The sequence below is a fragment of the Myxine glutinosa genome, chromosome 9 (assembly GCF_964187855.1).
Source record: "Myxine glutinosa chromosome 9, kmMyxGlut1.1, whole genome shotgun sequence".
In the NCBI taxonomy this organism is placed as follows: Eukaryota; Metazoa; Chordata; class Myxini; order Myxiniformes; family Myxinidae; genus Myxine; species Myxine glutinosa.
Window position 1 is genome coordinate 43,804,051 of NC_136269.1, and position 20,731 is coordinate 43,824,781.

A 20,731-nucleotide genomic window follows, 5' to 3' on the forward strand; every position below is an offset into this window, starting at 1 on the left:
CCGGTGAAGGACTGCAACTCGCTTGTATCCACACCACAACCGAACTGCTCTCAATTCTCGATAATCCGAAACGAATGACTGATTATTGCGTTTATAGTGGCAAAATCCGGCAACTATGTTGAAGTGACATTTGGATATTGTGGCAGCAAATTGTGCCATGTGCAGTCAGACAGCATTGTGTAATGAAGTTTATAATGGATTAAAAATAAAGAAAAGATTAGATCTGCAGTTTAGTAATGCATGACTCAGTCTCTGAGTGGTGCACAAGGTTAATAAATAGCACCGCAAAGCAGGCGTAACCCCTCAGCCCATGCATGGTGGAAACCAATTTCAAGATGGCTGCCGTGGCGACCATATTGAAAATCGCAGCGCGCCCATTTTCGAAAGGAACCTTCCTCTACTCAACCTCAGCACACACTGCAAAAATGGATTTAATCGGACAAGCCGTTCTCCTTGAAATCGACGGAAACCAAAAGTTGATGGACGCCCGGACGACAATACCCCTGAGCCCAATTTGGGCTGAGGGGTGAAAAGGAACAGAAACTAGCAAAGTATGATGAAAGTGCTCATGTGCTGCCAAAACTTGCAACAGACAAGTCTCTTGATCGTCCAGGCCTCACCTTCGGCCATGACCTTTCCTGGACCGACTATGTACACAACAAAGCCGATTTTCATAGCCAGCTGCAGACTGGGCATCCTCCGTCGATCTAAGTCCTTCCTTGGAAAATCAGAGCTACACAGTGTGCAAGGTCTTCGTCTGTAACCCAAAAAAGGACTCTCCCCCATGAGCTGGTTGCCCCAGGAACACACATCTCGCCTCAATTACATAGAATATAAAGCTCTCAAAATTATTGAAATCTCTCGTGACGAGGCCCCCAGAGGCTATTCTGTGTGACTCTTCCCTCCAGGGCTTCAAGCAAGCATTGCACCACCATCGCTTGCCATCCTCAATTCTGACCCTTGATCTTTATTACCCCCATTAACCTTTCGTAACCCAAACATTTTACTTGCTCGTTTCAGCGTTTCCTCCCCTTCTTTTCCTGTTTGTTATTAGTCCCCTACCAGTGTACACCGGAGGGGACTATAGGTTTGCACGCCGTCCGTCAGTCCGTCACGCAAAGAACAGCTTTCCGGACTTCTAAACTTTTAATGCTAACGATTTCAAACTTGGTACATGGTTTCCTCATGATACGTTACAGATCAAGTTCGAACTTCACGACGTTTCGATCATTTTTGACAAAGTTATGGCACTTTGAACTCTGGGAATTCTGATAATTCTGATGATCCTTAACTCAGTGCCATTTTAAGTTTTAATTTCCTTCAAGAAAGATTTTCTCTGCAATAATATGACCGATTGAGATCAAATTTTCACCATAGGGTGGACTCGCTCTGTAGAATATTTTAATGGTAATTATGACGTCACATGTCACGTGGTTCGGCCGCCATATTGTTTTTCGTGAAAACACGAAAACCCCCTTTTCTCTGCAATGGCTAAACAGATCGGGGCCAAACTTTGCAGGCAGAATCGCATACCCATGACGAACAAAAAAGTCAGCGAGCATGACGTCATGCGTCACATGGTTTCAGAGTTATGACGTTTTTAAGAATGAACCTTTAAAACTGAGCCACTCCCTCATTTTTGATCCAATCGAGGGGAAACTTCACATATCTGTTCAGCATTTCAGTCTACTAAAATGTCCTTTTGGAATTTGCGATAGGGCACGTGGTTTGGCAGATATCGTTAATTAAACGAAAATATTTTTAAAAAATGGATATCTCTCGAATCGCAAGTACCTCAGACCGTGAGTTGGTAATTATATAATTCACAGTGCAATACGTGCAGGCCGCTCCACGGAGCGACCTTGCGGGCTTATCAACGAGGCGAGGCGTGACACACATGTGTCTCAGCAGACCTCAGATCAAGTTTGAAAACCAGCATCAACCGTGCATAAATTTGCATATTCGATCATTTTGCATATTCGCATATTCGATCAGCACACCATGCCTGGTGTCTCATGCGGCCTCCTCGTCTCGATTTGTGCCCTGCCCCCCCTTTTTTTTTTGTTTTTTTTTTGTTTGTTTTGTATACAAGATCGAGGCTCGTGAAAGAGCGAACATTAATCACACAGAAAGACAAACCGACATAAAACATATAACATCGGGAGCGCTAGACAAGATGGGGAGAGAGGGGGAAGGACACAAACACAACATTTGAGAGCAGGGACCAAGAGACATGGAGACATCGAGAGATCTGAGAGAGGGCGAGGGCTTTGGGGGGGGGGGGCATGGGAAGGGGGCGGTGGGAGAGGTATAAAACATATGGACACTGCCAGGACTTCCAGGAAAGAAGTTGGAATTTCAAACAAGGTGGATCTGGGGTGAATTAGCAGGGGTAGAAAAGATCAAGGTTTTGGATGGGGGAAGATAAGAGATGGTGGTGAACAGCTGTTTTAAAGACCTGGAGGGAGGAGTGGGATTGAAGGGAGTGAGGGAGTTTGTTCCAGAGGCGGGAGAAAAGAGGAATGAAAGAGTGAAGGTGAGCAGAGAGCCGAGATTTTGGCAGTTTAACCATCAGAGGGTTGCTGGCAGATCTTGTGCGACCTGTAGGAATATTTGGGGGACAGAGCACAGAGAGAGCTGGGGGTGCAAGGCCGGAGAGGAGTCGGTAGAAGACAGAAAGACCACCTACCTGCCTGCGGTGAGTGAGTGAAAGGCCCTCAGAGATAGCTTCATCGCGGGAGATTCCAATAATTCTGAAAGCTTTGGTTTCAACAGCATGAAGCCGAGCTAGGTGTGAGGCAGGCGCACCGGCCCATAGGGGAGAACAGTATTCCATTGAGCTGCGGATGAAAGCCTTGTATGTGGTGAGGAGCTCAGGTGTGCCGAGGAAGGACTTCGCACGACGGAGGATGCCCAGTCGGCGACTGGCTTTGGAGGTCAGCTTGGAAATGTGGTTTTCCCAAGAAAGATCATGGCAGATAGTGAGACCCAAAATCTTGAGCGACATAACTTCTTGGAGAGGATTGTTGAGAAAGTAGATGGGAGGGTTGTCCAGTCGATCTTTTCGGAGAGACATAGTAAGAGTGTGAGATTTGTCAGGATTGAAAGACATGTTCCACTTGTTTGACCAGTCTGTGATTTTGTCCAGGTCTTCAGAGAGTGAGGAGGCAGCAGACTGCCGATCTGAGGGAAGAGGAATGGAGCGGCAGAGAGTGGAGTCATCAGCAAAGAGATAGAGAGGATTTTCGAGAGAGTCAGAGAGATCATTGATGAAGACCAGAAAAAGCACGGGGCCCAGAACACTGCCTTGGGGAACTCCAGCCTGAACAGGAAGAGGAGATGAGAGAAACCCATTCAGGGCCACACGTTGACGACGACTAGAGAGGAAGTCCGCCAGCCATGCGTGGAGATTTCCATGGATACCAAAGGAGGAGAGTTTGGTGAGCAGAGCGGGGTGCCAGACCGTGTCGAAGGCACATGATATGTCGAGGGAGACAGCTCTAATTTCCTGTTTGGCATTGAGGACCTCCATCCATTGTTGAGACAGCAGAAGCAGCATGTCCAGAGTAGAGTGACCTGGTCTGAAACCAAATTGATGATCAGAGATCAAGCCATTGGAGAAGAGGAAAGATTTCATATCCGAAGCAATGATGGATTCCATGACTTTGCTGATAATTGGGAGAAGGCTGATTGGTCTGTAGTTGCTAGGATCTGTTTTTGCACCTTTTTTGTGCAAAGCGGTGATGTTGGCTGATTTCCAAGCAGATGGCAGTTGACCTTGAGCAAAAGAGAGGGTGAAGAGAACAGAGAGAGGGTGAGATAGAGCAGCAGAGCAGGATTTTAGGACCCGTGGGCTGATGCCGTCAGGTCCAGTTGCAGAATCAGAGTCGAGGGTTGACAGAAACTTTTCCACCTTGTCAGGAGGAAAGGACACGGAGTCCAGGAGCAGCAGGGTACGACTGGGTATGGTGGGTACAGAGAGGGATGGGTTTGGGACACAAGATTTAGAGGCAAACACAGAGTTGAGGCATTCAGCTTTTTCACGTGCGGAGTCAGCTGTGTAGCCGTTTGAGGTAAGGGAGGGGATGGAGGGGGAACAAACACCAGAAACGGATTTGACCAGACGCCACCAGGATTTGGAAGAGGGAGACAGATAAGAGAGTTCGGTCTTGAGAACGGAGAGATATTGTTTCCTGGCTCTCCTGAGGGTGGACACACACTTGTTTCGGGCTTTGTGAAAGGAAATGAGATTTCCTTCCGTTGGATTTGCTTTCCAGGAGACGAAGGCAAGTTGTTTCTGGGCAACAGCCTCACCACAAGATTCCGTGTACCATGGACGGGAGGAAGGGTATGACAACTGAAGTCGAGATGGGATAAATCTGTGCATGAGAGAGAGCAATTTACTTTGGAAGAATTCCCAGGATGAGTTGATGTCAGAGGTGGTAGAGATGGGAGACCAGTCCAGATGATTGATGGCTGCTTGAAGACCGTGCCAGTTGGCCTGAGTGAAATGCCAGACTCGTCGACGCTGAGCAGGCTCCCTGAGGATGGTCAGAGAGATGTCCACTTTAACAAGGACATGATCAGATGATCCGATCGGAGCAGAAGAAGAGCAGCAGACATTTTCAGGGAAGTTAGTCATAACCAAGTCCAGAAGAGAAGATGTTCCGTTGACTGAGATCCGGGTCGGGAAATTGACAGATTGTGTCAGTCCCAGTGAGTCGCAGAAGTCCTTTGCTGAGGAGCCATGGCTGGTGAGAGAGGTACCCACACCCAGCCAACTGGCATGATGACAGTTGAAATCACCACATATGAGGAAGAGAGAGTTGGGATGAGTAGATAGAAGTTGGTCCATATCATCAGACAGCGAGATGTAGATGGAGTCATCACTGTTTGGTGGACGGTACAACACACATATGAACAAGAGGTGGGAGCGAAGGGGAAGCCGTAGCCAGAGGTATTCCTGGGGGTGAGGTGGAGAGAGTGCAGTGCAGGGCGAGTGAGGAAGAGAGTTTTTGATAAAGATAGCAACCCCGCCTCCAGGACGAGGCTCAGGTCTATCATACCGGAGGAGGGAGTAGCCCGGGAGAGATACTATGGAATCAGAGACATCATAAAGGAGGAAAGTTTCTGTTAAGCAGATCACGTCTGGTTTGACAGAAGCAACCTGTATGGAGAGATCAGTTAAGTTTGAACGAAGGCCCCGGATGTTTGAGGTCCATACCGTTAATGAAGAGGAAGGGGGAGCATCAGATACAGAACAGGGGGGAGGAGGGGTAGGGTAAGATGTGGAAGAGGTGGAAGAGGTAGGGAGAGCTGTTGAAGGTGTGTCAGAGATTTCAGAATAGCTCGGAGAAAGGGAAGGATGGGGCGGACAAAAGGTTTGATGGCGATTGGGTGAGCCACTATGAGGTGTTATTTGAGGAGGGGGAAGAGCGAGGCAGAAGGTTGGGGGAGATGGAGGTGAGAGTTTGAAGGGGGAAGAAGCGGGGAGGACGCTTTGAGGAGGGGGAGTGAGAGGGGGGAAATTGAGAAGCAATGAGGGTGGGGAGATTTGAAGGGGAGGGGTGAGGGGGGAGTTTGGGAGGGAAGGGACAAGGGGAGGGATTTGAAAGGGATGGGATATGGGGGAGATTTGGAGGGGAGGGGTGAGGCAGGAGTCTAGGAGGGAGGGGGCAAGGGGGGAGATTTGAAAGGGATGGGTGATGGGGAAGATTTGGAGGGGAGGGGTGATGGGGAAGATTTGGAGGGGAGGGGTTATGGGGAAGATTTGGAGGGGAGGGGTGAGATTGGATTTTTGAAAGTGTACGATTTATGGGAAACGAACATTTATTGCAAAATGAGTTTCTTGTGACCTTCGAGTTAAAAATACGTTTAAGGACGCTGGATGGAGGATGGAGTGCAGGAGAGTTTAGGGAATGTAGAAAAAAGGCACTATAGGAGATGGATATTTTTTTTGGGATGAATTGATTTGGTGAGCAAGTCGAAAGCAGCCTTTTAAAGAAGAAGAAGAAAAAGGTGTTATAAAATATGACGGAATACATACTTGAGGGGAAAGTGTAAACATTGAAGGTTAATGAGTGAAAACTATCTGGGGAAATGGGGGAGAAACACGTGGTCGAAGAACGAACGAACGAATAAGAATGAATAAACGAATGAGAACAGAGAAGGAAATGTTGTTGTTTGTTTGTTTTTTTGTTTTTTTTTTTGAGTTGAGATTTACACAAGGAAGTAGGCTATGGGTGAAAATACTGGGAATACAGAGAACGAAAGTTATTGGATCACAAAACGACGGACCGCTGAGAGAAAAACAAAGCCTCAAGGTTGTACAGTGCACACTGTACAAGGCCTCAAGACACGACACGAATTAACACGATTTTCAATACAGGTATGAAAGATTTGCACCGAAAAATCTTCGTCGGGACACAATATACGTACAACACCATAAATAAATACAGTTTTAACGAAAATACAAATGGGAACAATCACTTAACTTCGATTTCAAATCGTTCGCGACGCGGCAAAGGCCTTGCTCGCGACACGGCAAACAGACGATCAATTTATGAAAGATAAACACCGAGAAACAACCAAAGTTGCACACAATAACTTCACACACCGAAAGATAAATACAGTTTCGACAAAATACAATTGTGAACAGACTTAACTTCGAAACACGTGGAGACCGTGTCAATATATCTCGTTTGTTCTTTCACCTCTGCTCCTGCTTTCTCAAATCCACGTTCTCACTTAGAGACTTTTCCCAGATTGTTTTTCATGGTTTTGTTTAAATATTTATTTAAATATGTTTAAACCGCAGCCGTGATGCTGACCCCACCCCCCCCCCCGCCCCCCAGAATTTCCATGTTTTAAACGTTTCCCAGTGTGTACCCAGGATAAGAATAGGTACGCCGTATCCCTGCGTGTCGTAAGAGGCGACTAAGAGGGTTGGCGTCAGGAAGGGCATCCGGCCATAAAAACATTGCCTCAAAAAGAGAACCATGACCATTACAACTACATGTGGGCAGGGTACAGCCCAAAGTGGAGATCGGTTCCTGAGGTTTGGGACATGGAATGTGGGGACAATGACGGAGATCAGGAGAAGTGGTGGAAGTATTGGTCAGAAGAAGAGTGGACATATGTTGTGTGCAAGAGACGAGATGGAAAGGAAGTGGTGTGAGAATGGTGAAGGGTAGGCAGGGACAGAAATACAAGTTTGTGTGGCAAGGGTGCCCGGAGGGCGTGAATGGTGTTGGTGTCCTGTTTTCTGAGGAGTTTGTAGACAGTGTGGTGAGTGTGACTAGAGTGAGTGATAGGTTGATGATGGTGAAAATGATGATTGGAAAGCTCTTGGTGAACGTCATCGCGGGATATGCTCCGCAGGTTGGTCGAAGCGATGAAGAGAAGGACAAGTTCTGGTGTGCGATAGAGAAGCTGATGGAAAACGTGAAAGATGAGGAAGTTGTTGTGGTAGGAGGAGACCTAAATGGACATGTGGGAAGGAGTATGGATGGTTTTGACGGAGTTCATGGGGGTTACGGATATGGTGTGAGAAATGGAGAAGGTGAAAGGATTTTGGAGTTTGCTGATGGAGCTGATTTGTAATACTCAGTTCCAGAAAGAGGATAATAAGCTTGTTACATACACGTCAGGTGGGTCGACGACAACCGTTGACTACCTGATGGTGCGTAGGCGAGATAGGGGGCACCTCCGGGACACAAAGGTGATCCCGGGGGAGGAGGCTGTTTCACAGCACCACTTGGTTGTCTGCGACGTAAGGGTGAAAGGTGCGAGGAGAGCTCGGCGGGTGAAGTACCAACCGAGAATGAAGGTGTGGAGGTTGAACGAGGTGACAGTAAGGGAGGCATTAAAAGAGAGGCTGAGTAGGGTCGAGGATGATGTGGTTGAGCTTGAAAGTGGTTGGATGTCAATGAAAGCTAGTCTGCTGGGAGCCGTTGGTGAGGTATGTGGATGGACAAAAGGACCACCGAGGCACTCGGAAACATGGTGGTGGGATGATGAAGTTGGAAAGAGGATTGACGAGAAGAGGAAGAAGTTCAAGGAGTGGCAGAAGGCGAAGGGTACGGGAGCAGAAACAGCAGAGCATGAAAGTTATAAGGCAGCCAGGAAGGCTGCAAAGAAAGAGGTAGCAAAGGCGCAGGAGGCATGAAGAAAAATGTTCGGAGAACGCTTGGATTCGGAAGAGGGTCAGAAAGCAGCATTCAGGATTGCAAAGCAGATAGCGAAAGAGAGGTGTGATGTGATGGGGGTGAGTTGCTTGAAGGATGAAGTGGGACAAATCGTTGTCGACCCAGATGGAATTAAAGGAAGATGGAAAAGATATATGGAAATGCTGTTGAATACAGAGAATGAATGGGATGGCAACATAGAGAGTAACCCACTTTTAGGACCGGCAGAGAAGATAACTAAGAAGGAAGTTGAGGAAGCGATAAAAGCAATGAAAGGTAGAAAAGCGGGAGGGCCGACGGGAGTTGTGGGAGATATGTTGAAGGCAGCAGGAAGTTGGGGTGTGAAGAGAATGACAGAGATCTGTAATCTGGTGGTGAAAGAAGGCCGCTTTCCAGTGGATTGGGAACTGAGTACCCTCGTCCCTCTATACAAGGGGAAAGGTGACCCTCTGGAGTGTGGCTCGTACCGTGCGATAAAGTTATTGGAGCATGGAATGAAGGTATTGGAAAGGGTGTTGGAGAGGAGGATAAGGAAGAAAGTGAAGATCGACGAAATGCAGTTTGGATTCATGCCAGGAAGAGGAACGACAGACGCGCTTTTCATTGTGAGGTAGTTGCAGGAGGAGTACATGGAGAAGAGGAAGAAGTTGTTTCTTGGGTTTGTTGATCTGGAGAAAGCATTCGATCGGGTTCCACGCAAAGTATTGACATGGGCATTGAGGAAGTTAGGAGTGGAGGAATGGTTGATCAGAGTAGTGATGGCAATGTACAAAAGAGCGCGCACAGCTGTAAGGACAAAGGACGGGAACAGTGGTGAGTTTGAGGTGAAGGTGGGAGTGCATCAGGGGTCGGTACTAAGTCCACTACTATTTGTAGCTGTGATGGAGGTGCTGGCTCAGAACGTAAAGGAGGGTTTACCGTGGGAGTTGTTGTATGCAGATGATCTAGTGTTGATTGCGGAAAGTATGGATGGACTGAAGGAAAAGATGAACACGTGGAAGGAATGTATGGAGACAAAAGGTCTGAAGGTGAATATCGGAAAGACGAAGGTGATGGCAAGTGGTAAAGCATGTGGTGAGGTGGAAAGAACTGGGAAGTGGCCCTGTGCTGTGTGTAGGAAGGGTGTCGGAGAGAACTCCATTCAGTGTACAATGTGCGCTGAGTGGGTTCATCAAAAATGTAGTGGTCTCAGAGGGTCATTAACCAGTGTGGCAGCTACATTCAAATGTAAGGTGTGCACAGAGGGAGCTGCAGATGGAGGAAATGTTGAGTTGGATCTTGGAGACGGCGTGAAGCTGGAAGGTGTGAAAACATTTTGCTACCTCGGAGACATGCTGAATGGAGAAGGTGGATCAGACTCGGCAACGGTTGCTCGAGTGAGATGTGCATGAAAGAAGTTTCGGGAATTGAGTGGCGTGCTGATGATGAGGGGAGTGTCGTTGAAGCTGAAGGGAAAGGTGTATGCTGCATGTGTGAGAAGTGTTATGATTTATGGGAGCGAGACATGGGTAATGAACGTAGAGCAGCAACGAAGGTTGGAAAGGGTGGAAATGCGAATGGTTCGACGGATGTGCGGAGTATCGTTGAGAGAGAGGAAGACAAATGATGAATTGCGAAAGATGATGGGAATAGAGCCTGTGATTGATGCTGTGAAGAGGAACAGGTTTTTTTTTTTTTTTTTTTTTTTTTTTTTTTTGTATACAAGATCGAGGCTCGTGAAAGAGCGAACATTAATCACACAGAAAGACAAACAGACACATAAAACAAATAACATCGGGAGCGGTAGACAAGATGGGGAGAGAGGGGGAAGGACACAAACACAACATTTGAGAGCAGGGACCGAGAGACATGGAGACATCGAGAGATCTGTGGGAGGGAGAGGGCTTTGGGGGGGAGGCATGTGAAGGGGGGGAGGCATGTGAAGGGGGGGAGGCATGTGAAGGGGGGGGGGGGGGATGGGAGAGGTATAAACATATGGACACTGCCAGGATTTCCAGGAAATAAGTTGGAATTTCAAACAAGGTGGATCTGGGGTGAATTCGTGGGGGTATAAAAGATCAAGGTTATGGATGGGGGAAGATAAGAGATGGTGGTGAACAGCTGTTTTAAAGACCTGGAGGGAGGAGAGGGATTGAAGGGAGTGTGGGAGTTTGTTCCACAGGCGGGAGAAAAGAGGAATGAAAGAGTGAAGGTGAGCAGAGAGCCGAGATTTCGGCAGTTTAACCATCAGAGGGTTGCTGGCAGATCTTGTGCGACCTGTAGGAATATTTGGGGGACAGAGCACAGAGAGAGAGCTGGGGGAGCAAGGCCGGAGAGGAGTCGGTAGAAGACAGAAAGACCACCTACCTGCCTGCGGTGAGTGAGTGAAAGGCCCTCAGAGATAGCTTCATCGCGGGAGATTCCAATGATTTTGAAAGCTTTGGATTCAACAGCGTGAAGCCGAGCCAGGTGTGAGGCAGGAGCACCAGCCCATAGGGGAGAACAGTATTCCATTGAGCTGCGGATGAAAGCCTTGTAAGTGGTGAGGAGCTCAGGTGTGCCGAGGAAGGACTTCGCACGACGGAGGATGCCCAGTCGGCGACTGGCTTTGGAGGCCAGCTTGGAAATGTGGTTTTCCCAAGAAAGATCATGGCAGATAGTGAGACCCAAAAGCTTGAGTGACAGAACTTCTTGGAGAGGATTGTTGAGAAAGTAGATGGGAGGGTTGTCCAGTCGATCTTTTCGGAGAGACATAGTAAGAGAGTGAGATTTGGCAGGATTGAAAGACATGTTCCACTTGTTTGACCAGTCTGTGATTTTGTTGAGATGGTTTGCAGGTTTGCAGATAGAGTGCAGGTTGAGATGGTTTGGTCATGTGTTGAGGAAGGATGAAAGTGACAGGTTGAGAAGAGTGATGGAAATGAATGTAGAAGGAAGTAGAAGACGGGGAAGACCGAGAAAGACTTGGCGAAAGATGGTGGAAGAAGAAATGCGGGCAAGGGGGTTAACAAGGAGAGATGCAGAAAATAGGGCAAAATGGAGAAGATTGTCATGGGGACCGCAAGGCTAACCCCTGCTCTCGCAGGGAAAATGGCCTTTAAAATGCATGTTGTTGTTTGATCATTTTTGACAAAGTTATGGCACTTTGAACTTTGGTAGGGGACATGTATTGCAGCGCAATACTCAGAATGCTCGTTTCCCTTAATAGTTGGCGCCCTGTCAGTTTGGCCTCGCTCCTGCAAATAAAAAAAATTTGTTGCAAGTCGTGTAAACACGACCAGTGTTGAACAGTTGATTTTTGGCAATTGCGATAATGCGTGCAGTGGAACCATGTACAGATGAGCATTGCAAGAATGGAAACCTTCATTCATTCGCACATCAATTTCCACATTTTCAGATAATTCACGGAGCATCTGGGTAACATCATATTTCAAACACCTGGGCATCGCCAGACTCAGTGGCATTGTGGTTAGAACAACAGCCAAGAGTCTTGGAGGCTTCGATTCCGACCCTGACCGAGTTATAGAAAACACTAAATAGAAAGTAGAATTTGACGTGAATGCATCCATGGATACGTCTGCTCCCGCGATAGATGTCAACCCATTGTCACGTTTGATCTCAATTACAGGTCACATGAGATAGAGTGCAGGAGAGATAAGTAGAAGAGAAAACATCAAATGCTTGTAACTTGAGGTATGATCTGCAAAATGATTTTCAAAAGGGCACACGACCTTTGACCCGTTAAACCAATTGAATGAGTTCATATTGATATCGCACGCCATACTTATGCCAAGTTTGGTTGAAATACCTTCTGTGGTTTACAAGTTATTGTGGGTAACAAAGATTTTCAATTAAAGGTCACATGACCGTAAACCTTTCACCTTTTGAACACAAAATTGAATCAGTTAATCTTTGCATCAGAGTACATACTTGTACCACGTTTGGTCAAAATCCCTTCAGTGGTTCACAGGTTATCACTAACGAAAATCTGTTAAACACGCACAGCCAAAGCGAAAACCAGAAAACACAATGCCTTCGGTGCTTTCGGCTGTGGTGGCATAAAATTCGTATGCGCAACTTCCTTGCTTTCCAAGTATTCAGAGGTTCAAGCACAAACAAACCCCATCTCGGCAGAGGTCGGAATCAAACCGTCGGCTTGTCCATACATTGGGCAAAGCAGTTTTCCTCCTAAACATCCAATGCTGCCCATGGAAACAGAAGCACCACCATTAGATGGTGCTGCCGGCACCCATTGTGTTCTAAAAAGAAACTTCTCCCAAGGCCAATGGCTGTGTTTGTCTGGCGAGTCCTGTGTTGTCTGCTGTCTGTCTGAATTTGAATGTGTGATTATGCGCAATAGCTCTTACACAAGCATTAGAAACTGGAGAAAAAAAAAGAAGATATTGTTGAAGACATGAAAGCAGAAATGGCTGAGTGCCCATCCGTAAGATGGGGATAAACATGTACCAGGTTTACCTGCTGCAATTGATGATTACATCCTCAGGCTGGATTCTCAGTTTCAGCATGCCCTGCTTTGGGTGGTTTCCACGACCCCGAAACAAACCCGGTGGTTCCACTTTCCAATTTCCAATGGTCTCTTTATGACCGTCCATCATGCAGAAGCCATAGGTTCCACGTACAACCTCAGCATCCTCCTTCAGTTTCTGTCTCAAAATGATTCACGTGTTAGTTGGAAGTACTTACAGAGAGCAATTAAAAACGAGAGCTACAGGAAGTACCTTCAGAGTGGGGAGGAGGAAGCAAAAAGTGAAAGACAAGAATGGGGGAACAAAAGTCAAAGCACTGGGAAGCAGAAAGTTTGGAAGACACAAAGTCTGATTGAAAAAATAAAACTAGATATATATTTTAACCTTCTTCTCCTCTTTTGAAAGTGCCTTCTTTGCTTCATTCAGAGCTTTGTAATGTTCAAAGATTTCTTTGAAGTTGCACAAGTCCAGGTCTGTGAGGATGGACCGTTCTTCCTTGTTCATTTGCTACATTGGCAGCACACAAATCACAATCAGTTTGTGGACAGTGAAAGATTCACCAGAACTACTCAGACAGTTCATCAATGTACCCGTAGTGGTGTTTGCACGATTCGGAATGGATCACCATGGCAATCCTTGGCCAACCTTCCGGCAATCTCGAAATTATATTTGACAAGCAAAGATATCCATCCCTAATGCCGAGAAAAGTTAAAATTAATCTATCAATTTAAAGTATTTCATAGACTTTAAAAAGGTCAACTTTGCTCCACTCTTGGTTTTACTCAGAGCCAAAGCTCTGAGCTACTTATACCACCTACTGAGAAATTGTGATGCAACATCAATCAGGTGGTGGAGGTTTGATTTTTTCTTATTTAAAAAAAAAAACCTAAAAATAAAAATTAAAGAGGGCAGAATATGCTGCTTGTGAAATAAAATTATGTTATTCATGCCCGTTATGCAATCATTTCAAAAGTGAATGTTGAACTTTAACGCAACGTGGAAAGCAAAATAAATATATGGGAGAAATAAATAAATGGAGATGGATGCAAGATGGAAATAAATGTGTGAGAAACGAACACATGGATAGACATCACGGTTCACAATTTATGTGTATGTATATATATATATAAATACACACACACACACACACACACACACACACACACACACACACACACACACACACACACACACACACACACACACAATATACTATACGTCACTAAAAGCACCTGCTCCCAAAGGGAGCAACCAGGGGGGCTATGTTATTATCTTTATTCAAACGGGTAATTCAAAACACTGCACTGAACTGGAAAATATGGGTACAGGAGTACTGTACTGTAAAGGGTGGGGGAACTGCAATACTCACTCCCACCTAGGGATGGGCGTTACACGATACATATTTATAGAGAATTTGCCCCTTCCCCCTTCCTGACCAAGACCACCGGCAAAGATAAAACACCCCTATACACTAAATGGGGTCATGCTGATCCTATGGCGCAAGTCCAGAGGTAATTGGCCCAGAAATATAGGAGGGGCAGCGTGACAAACACACAAACACCAGTCTGTGAATTATAGTAAGGATAAGCATTCTGCTCATTGCATTTAGTAGTATTCCAGTAGAAATCAGATCACATTATGTATTCAACTAAGAGTAGAAACTCACCAAAACAAAATTAATTCATTAATTAATGAATATTTATATTAACAAAAAAAAAAAAAAAATCCCACACAGAAAGATGAAGTTTCTATTAGTAACAACCGTCTCTTTCTGAAAATAGCACAACTATATCTTTATGACCTGATTATGCATCTTTCATAAAAAAATCATTTGGAATACATAAAAGTAAAACAAGCAGATTCATTACCCCAAACACATGCAATGAAAACTCGACTCGCTGCATAATGTCGAACCTTTCGCCAATCGTCGAAGAAGTTGTTCCGGAAGCTTTTCTTTGTTGTGTACTCATGGTCGAGCATTTTGCCATAGAAGCCAGCCACTTCTTCGGCCTTACGGCTCAGCTTCATGGCGTTTCCTGCCAGTAAAGAATACATCTGGAACCAAGCTCGACCCGAGGGGCCGAGTTGTACCCCAGTACAAAGAACATGTACCACAATGGCACACTGAGTCCCCACTTGTTAAATGTTCAAACAATTTCCATAAGTTTTAGACCAATATGTATCAGAGATGGACGCAAGATCAAACAATAAATAAATTTCTACTAATCATTAAATTTTACCCTTGGGAGTTTATATAGCAATACCTGCTTATCATCTTTGTAATGATGCACGGTGCTTCAAAAACAAGAGCTTGCAGATAAAAAATTGGAGCTTCAACCTAATAAGTGTTGCACTAATCGTTAATGAAAAGAAACGTTAAAGTAGACTTAAAAGACGAAGGTACTCAGTGATTCCAGCAAACATACAACACGAGTCAACTCGGTTAAAACAAATCTTAATTAATTTAAAGTGTTTGTGCATTTGTTTCTGACTGACAGACAAACTATATAGCACCGAGAGGCTGAACCGTTTGTGTTTTGTATCCCATCGATAGGCCAGATAGGTACCCGGACCTAAACCAAAATCTAGTCGGCTTGTTCTTGTCACCTACCCACTCATCCACCTAGTTTTGTCACAATCTGTCCATAACTTTTTTCGTTTTTGGCCCTATCTCTCAATCGTTAAAAATCACTTTGAAAATTCTAGTACACGGATCTGGATATTCACTAAAATCTAATCAATTTGTTTTTGTCACACACCAAACCACTCCACCAAGTTTCGTCCAAATCTGTGCACAATGTTTTGAGATATCGTGCAATTGGACTTCCGTCTTCTGGTTTTGCCGGCAAGGTCGTGCGTTTTTCCAAGCTCTCCAAGCTACCAAAGTTAAGAATTTTTCCCATTTGTATTTTTGGCAAAACTGTATTTTTATTTTACAGTGCGAGTGCCCACTGTGCGTTTCTAGTTAGATCTCGGTGTAAATCGTGCATACCTGTGCATAATCGTCGGTTAGTTCCTGCTGTGTTTTGCAGGCCTGGTTTTCCAGGCCTCGAGGCTTTGTTGTCTCCTCTTGGTGGTGTTTATGGTCCATTTGCTTTCGTTCTCTCACTGTTTTTTCCAGTCATTTTTTCATCCCATACTTCCCCGAACATCTTACCCTTTGTTTAAAGTCTTAATTTAAAAAAAAAAAAAAAAACTCAAATAAAAATATAATCCAATTTTCTTCTCTCCCCGTGTTCGTTCGTTCTTCGACCACGTGTTTCGCCCCACCCGTTTTTTTTCTCTCTTCCCTTCATAACTCGATCCTCTCCAGCCGACACCTTTCCAATTCCAGTTCTCACCATACTTCTTCAACTTCATCCTTCTTCCTCTGAACCTTCAAAAAAACATTAACAAAGAATTTAATAAGTAGGCCTCTCCTCCCGTACTAACACATTTGCTCATACACCTCCTTGTTCCTTCGCTCTCTGCTCTCCTGGCTGTCAATCTCCTATTCTTCTGTTCCTGCTTCTGAACTGGAATCCTTAATCCACCTTAGGAATCCTTCATGCTCTCATTTAGGGAAGTTTTCACTATCCCCCGCAGTGTTGTATATTATAACACACTTTTCTTCTTCTTCTTTAAAAGGTTGTTTCCGATTTGATCACCAAATCTCTTCATTTCAAATAAAAATTCAATCTCTTACAGTTCTTCCTTCCTACATTCCCTAAACTCACCAGTTCTTCCTTCCTAAACACCCCTCCACCAACGTTTTCAAACGGATCTCTGAATTGAAAAATCACAAGAAACTCATTTTGCAACAAATGTTTGTTTTTCATTAATCGTCCAACACTTTCTAAAATCCGAACTCATCCTTCTCCTCCTAAACTCCCCCCTCACCCATTCCTTTCAAATCTCCCCCCTCACCCCTCCATTTCAAAACTCCCACCTCCCCTTCAAATCTTCCCACCCTCCTTTTTTTATGCAATTCTCCCCTCTCACCTCTCCTTGTCAAAGCGTCCTCCCCGCTTCCTCTCCCTTCCAACTCTCACCTCTATCTCCTCCAACCTTCTTCCTCACTCTGTCCTTCCCCCCCCCCCCCCCAAACAACACCTCACTGTGCCTCATCCAACCACCAGCAAACCTTTTGCCCTCATCCTTCCCTTTCTCCGAGCTCTCCTGCGATCTCTGACACACAGTCAACAGGTCTCCCTACCTCCGCCTCCTCTTACCCTACCCCTCCCCGATCCTGTCCTGTATCCGATGCTCCCACTTCCTCTTCCTTAACGGTATGGACCTCAAACATCTGGGGCCTTCGCTCAAACCCGATTGATCTGTCCATACAGGTTTCTTTTGACAACAACAACAACAACAACAACAACAACAACATGCATTTTAAAGGCCATTTTCCCTGCTAGAGCGGGGGTTAGCCTTCTGTGTGCTTCTGACAAACCAGACGGCCTGGCTGGCCTCCAAATCCAGTTGCCGATTGGGCGGTCGACTGGGCATCCTCCGTCGTGCGAGGTCCTTCCTTGGCACACCTGAGCTCCTCACCACATACAAGGCTTTCATCCGCAGCTCAATGGAATACTGCTCTCCCCTCTGGGCTGGTGCTCCTGCCTCACACCAATCTCGGCTTCACGCTGTTGAAACCAAAGCTTTCAGAATCATTGGAATCTCCCGCGATGAGGCTAACTCCGAGGGCCTTTCAGTCACTCACCGCAGGGCAGGTTGGTGGTCTTTCTGTCTTCTACCGACTCCTCTCTGGCCGAGACCCCCAGCCCTGTCTGTGCTCTGTCCCCCAAATACTCCTGCAGGTCGCACAAGATCTGCCAGCAACCCTCTTCTGGTGAAATTGCCAAAATCAAGACTCTCTGCACACCTTCACCCTTTCATTCCTCTTTTCTCCCACCTGTGGAACAAACTCCCTCACTCTCTTCAATCCCACTCCTCCCTCCAGGTCTTTAAAACAGCTGTTCACCACCATCTCTGATCTTCCCCCATCCAAAACCTTGATCTTTTCCACCCCCGTTAATTCATTCACCCCAGATCCACTTTTCTGAAATACCAGATTCTTTCCTGGAAGTCCTAGCTGTGTCCATGTGTTTTTTACCTCTCCCACCCCCCCCCCCCCACCCCTATTCCCTTGCCTCCTCCCCCCAAGCCTTCTCCCTCCCACAGATCTCCTGATGTCCCTGCTCTCAAATGTTGTACTTGTGTGCTTCTCCCTCTCTCCCCATCTCGTCTCCGGCTCTTTATTATTTATTTTGTGTCCACTTGTTTTATTGTGTTTTTTTTGTCATTAATGTTGGCTCTTACATGAGCGTTGATCTTGTATAAAAAAAAAAAGAATAAATAAATAAATACTTTTTTGCATATTTGGCCCAACCTCTCAATAGTGAATGAATCATTAACCCTTTGAGTATGGGATTTTTTTTTATATAAAAATACCCCCGGGACAGGATTAATTTGGCATTTTGGTATGGAATGCAACCACGTACTGACGATCTATTTATAGGTATAGTCGATGACGTGTAGTAACGTCATCCGTACACAAAACTTTTTCACGGGTTGCGGCACTGGACGTCATCCATACTCAAAGGGTTAAAAAGAATTATCGGATCCGGATCCTCAGTAAAATCGAATCAATTCGTCCATGTCACATACTCGATCTGTCCACCATGTTGTCTTTTTGAGATATCCTGCTCACAGAGAAACAGAGGTAAAAAATAATATTAAAAAAAAAACAAACACAAAGGTAATTCTGCAGTAAAAACATGATACAACTAGAAAGAGCAATCAAGGAATACAGACCCTTACCGAGACTTGTTTTGTTTGGTGCATTTTGTGTGGCATGTAGATAATGCATTTGTAACGTAGGCTTATGTTCATACTGCGGACAAAGTTATTTTCGGATTCATTGTATTGATATACCTTCCAATTAATATGTTCGAGAAGCAACGGCTCTATATGGGAGCCGTCAGGGGGGATCATGTTATTATCTTTATGATTAATATCATAGCAGAGTGTCCACCCTATGGGCAATCTTGTTCCAAGCATGCAGCACGTTCTTCTGACACCCCTTTATTTGGGTGGTGTATATACAACAGACAACAAACAACTGCCCTGATTGCTTCCAAAAAAAAAATTAATCCGGTTTGCATATATGAAGCAAAAACATGCATACTGCTTATGTGCACATATAACACACGAGTGAGGTACCCGTGATATGCACAGGTATGGGCCCAGAATCTCAATCACTGGCATGGACAGCCTGTTCGTGAATGATTTAGGGGAAAAAAAAAAATTACTGCAGCTCACCCTACCATAAGCTGGGTAATGTTTCTATAGACGGTCAATAGAAAAACTACAAATGTCGAATCTACGAAAAATTACGGCATCTTGCGGGTAGAAAACGAAAATCTCATTGTATTGAGAAATTTATGAAACCTCCCACCCACCTTAGGACACCCACTGGGAACCCAAATGCTCCCACGGAACGTTTGGCGGAGCTAGCATCAAAACTGAGGGAGTAGTTCAGGGACGGACAGACAGCCCCGCTTTATTACATAGATCGTGGTTACATTGTTCGGATAATTAAAATTGCATGCATCCTCCTCCCAAAGGAAGAAAATGCCAAGATGGGTGAAAAACTTCTCAAAACTTGATTGAGTCAAACCCTTTTGGTTTTTCACCAAACCCTCATACCCCCTCCCATTTTTCTTTTAAATGAAATAAATTTTATTTTGGACGCAGTAAAGCACATTCAGACACTAATCGCCATGGCTACGCCAGCTTAATGTCAATTTTTGGATATTTTAGCCAAATTCGACATTTAAAATGTTGGTCTCACGCGCCTCCCCTGTACCTGCCCAAGGGGAGTGGGAGGGGAAGGTGGGGGGAGGAGAGGCACAATTTGGGAAACATCGCTCTATATACAGGGACTCTAGTTTTGATGAGGTTGACAAAGAGGACATATAGGAATTATTAGTCTCATGCAGAACCCTTAAGCAATGAGGATCTCATCGAGTTGGAACAGCAGCAGGCTGAAGAAGAAGAGGGAAAAGGTGCTGCAAAGCCTCAAGCAGCTCACCTTGAAAAACCTCAGCCAAATTCTCAGCAACTTTGAACAGGCCATATAATTTGTTATCGAGCACGATCCAAAAGGTGTTTGCCTCGGTGACACTTTTTGCACATCAGTATGCTATATAAAAGTTGATGCACATACGCACACAATACCCTTTCCTGTCCCTTCCAGAACAGGCGAGGCTAACCATAAAATACAAGCACATCGATGATACTGGCTAATACCTGACAACAAAAGAAAAAAGGAGAATATTTCGTGCTGATAACAAGAGCGAGTGGCCTACACAGGTACAGAGTACAAACGCCTCACCATCAAAATAAAACTTCACACTCTCAGGAAGAGGTTCATATTCTGGGGCAAACGTCGGTCCACTGTGCTCTAGAAACTTCCACTTTACTCCATCCTCCAACTTCTTCTCCTCCCACCTGACAAAAGAAAGGTTTTTAGACATCCTAGCATGTATAAAATTTCTGAAACAATTACCTCCATGGCACAGACTGCAGCATTATCACAACATTAATGGATGAAATCAACAGAACGTTGATTGACGAATGCAAACCACCGTGTGAAGCGAGGGGAAACTGACGTTTCAGGTGTTAACCCTTCATCGGGGAAAACGACCCTTCTAGTTTGCCCTAATGAAGGGTTTACACCTGTAGCGTCAGCTTCTATTTCGTTCCAACGTCGGATAGTGTGCCTCAATCAATGTCCTGTTGATTTCATTCATTGTTCTGCCTGTCCGCCAATGCATATCGACACTAGCCTTCACGAACAAGACTAGTTAGTTCTTCATTCTAATTTTACAATATTACTTGAACAATTGCATTGAAACACCACCATGCACTGAAAATAAATTGCAACGCAAACAATGTTGATGAAGAAATAGAGAATCTTTATAAGTTTAAGTGCTCCCTGGTGGTCTAGTGGTTAGGATTCGGCGCTCTCACCGCCGCGGCCCGGGTTCGATTCCCGGTCAGGGAACACATTATTTATCCCTGGTGTTGGGCTAGCGG

At 45.3% G+C, this 20,731-nt stretch overlaps 1 protein-coding gene and 1 non-coding gene across 2 annotated transcripts in view; one reads left to right on the forward strand and one right to left on the reverse strand.

Annotated features, from left to right (window-relative positions):
• Positions 1-20,731, reverse strand: part of LOC137435433 (DNA topoisomerase I, mitochondrial-like) — an 85,321-nt gene that overhangs the window by 36,707 nt on the left and 27,883 nt on the right. The window contains exons 4-7 of the mRNA XM_068129211.2: positions 20,028-20,143; positions 14,567-14,688; positions 13,037-13,159; positions 12,642-12,829 (exon numbers count right to left, since the gene is read on the reverse strand). Coding sequence (XP_067985312.2) covers positions 12,642-12,829; positions 13,037-13,159; positions 14,567-14,688; positions 20,028-20,143 — 549 coding nt within the window. The remainder of the gene's footprint in view (positions 1-12,641; positions 12,830-13,036; positions 13,160-14,566; positions 14,689-20,027; positions 20,144-20,731) is intronic.
• On the forward strand, positions 20,628-20,699 carry TRNAE-CUC (transfer RNA glutamic acid (anticodon CUC)). The gene has a single exon. It is a non-coding gene; the product is annotated as a tRNA-Glu (tRNA).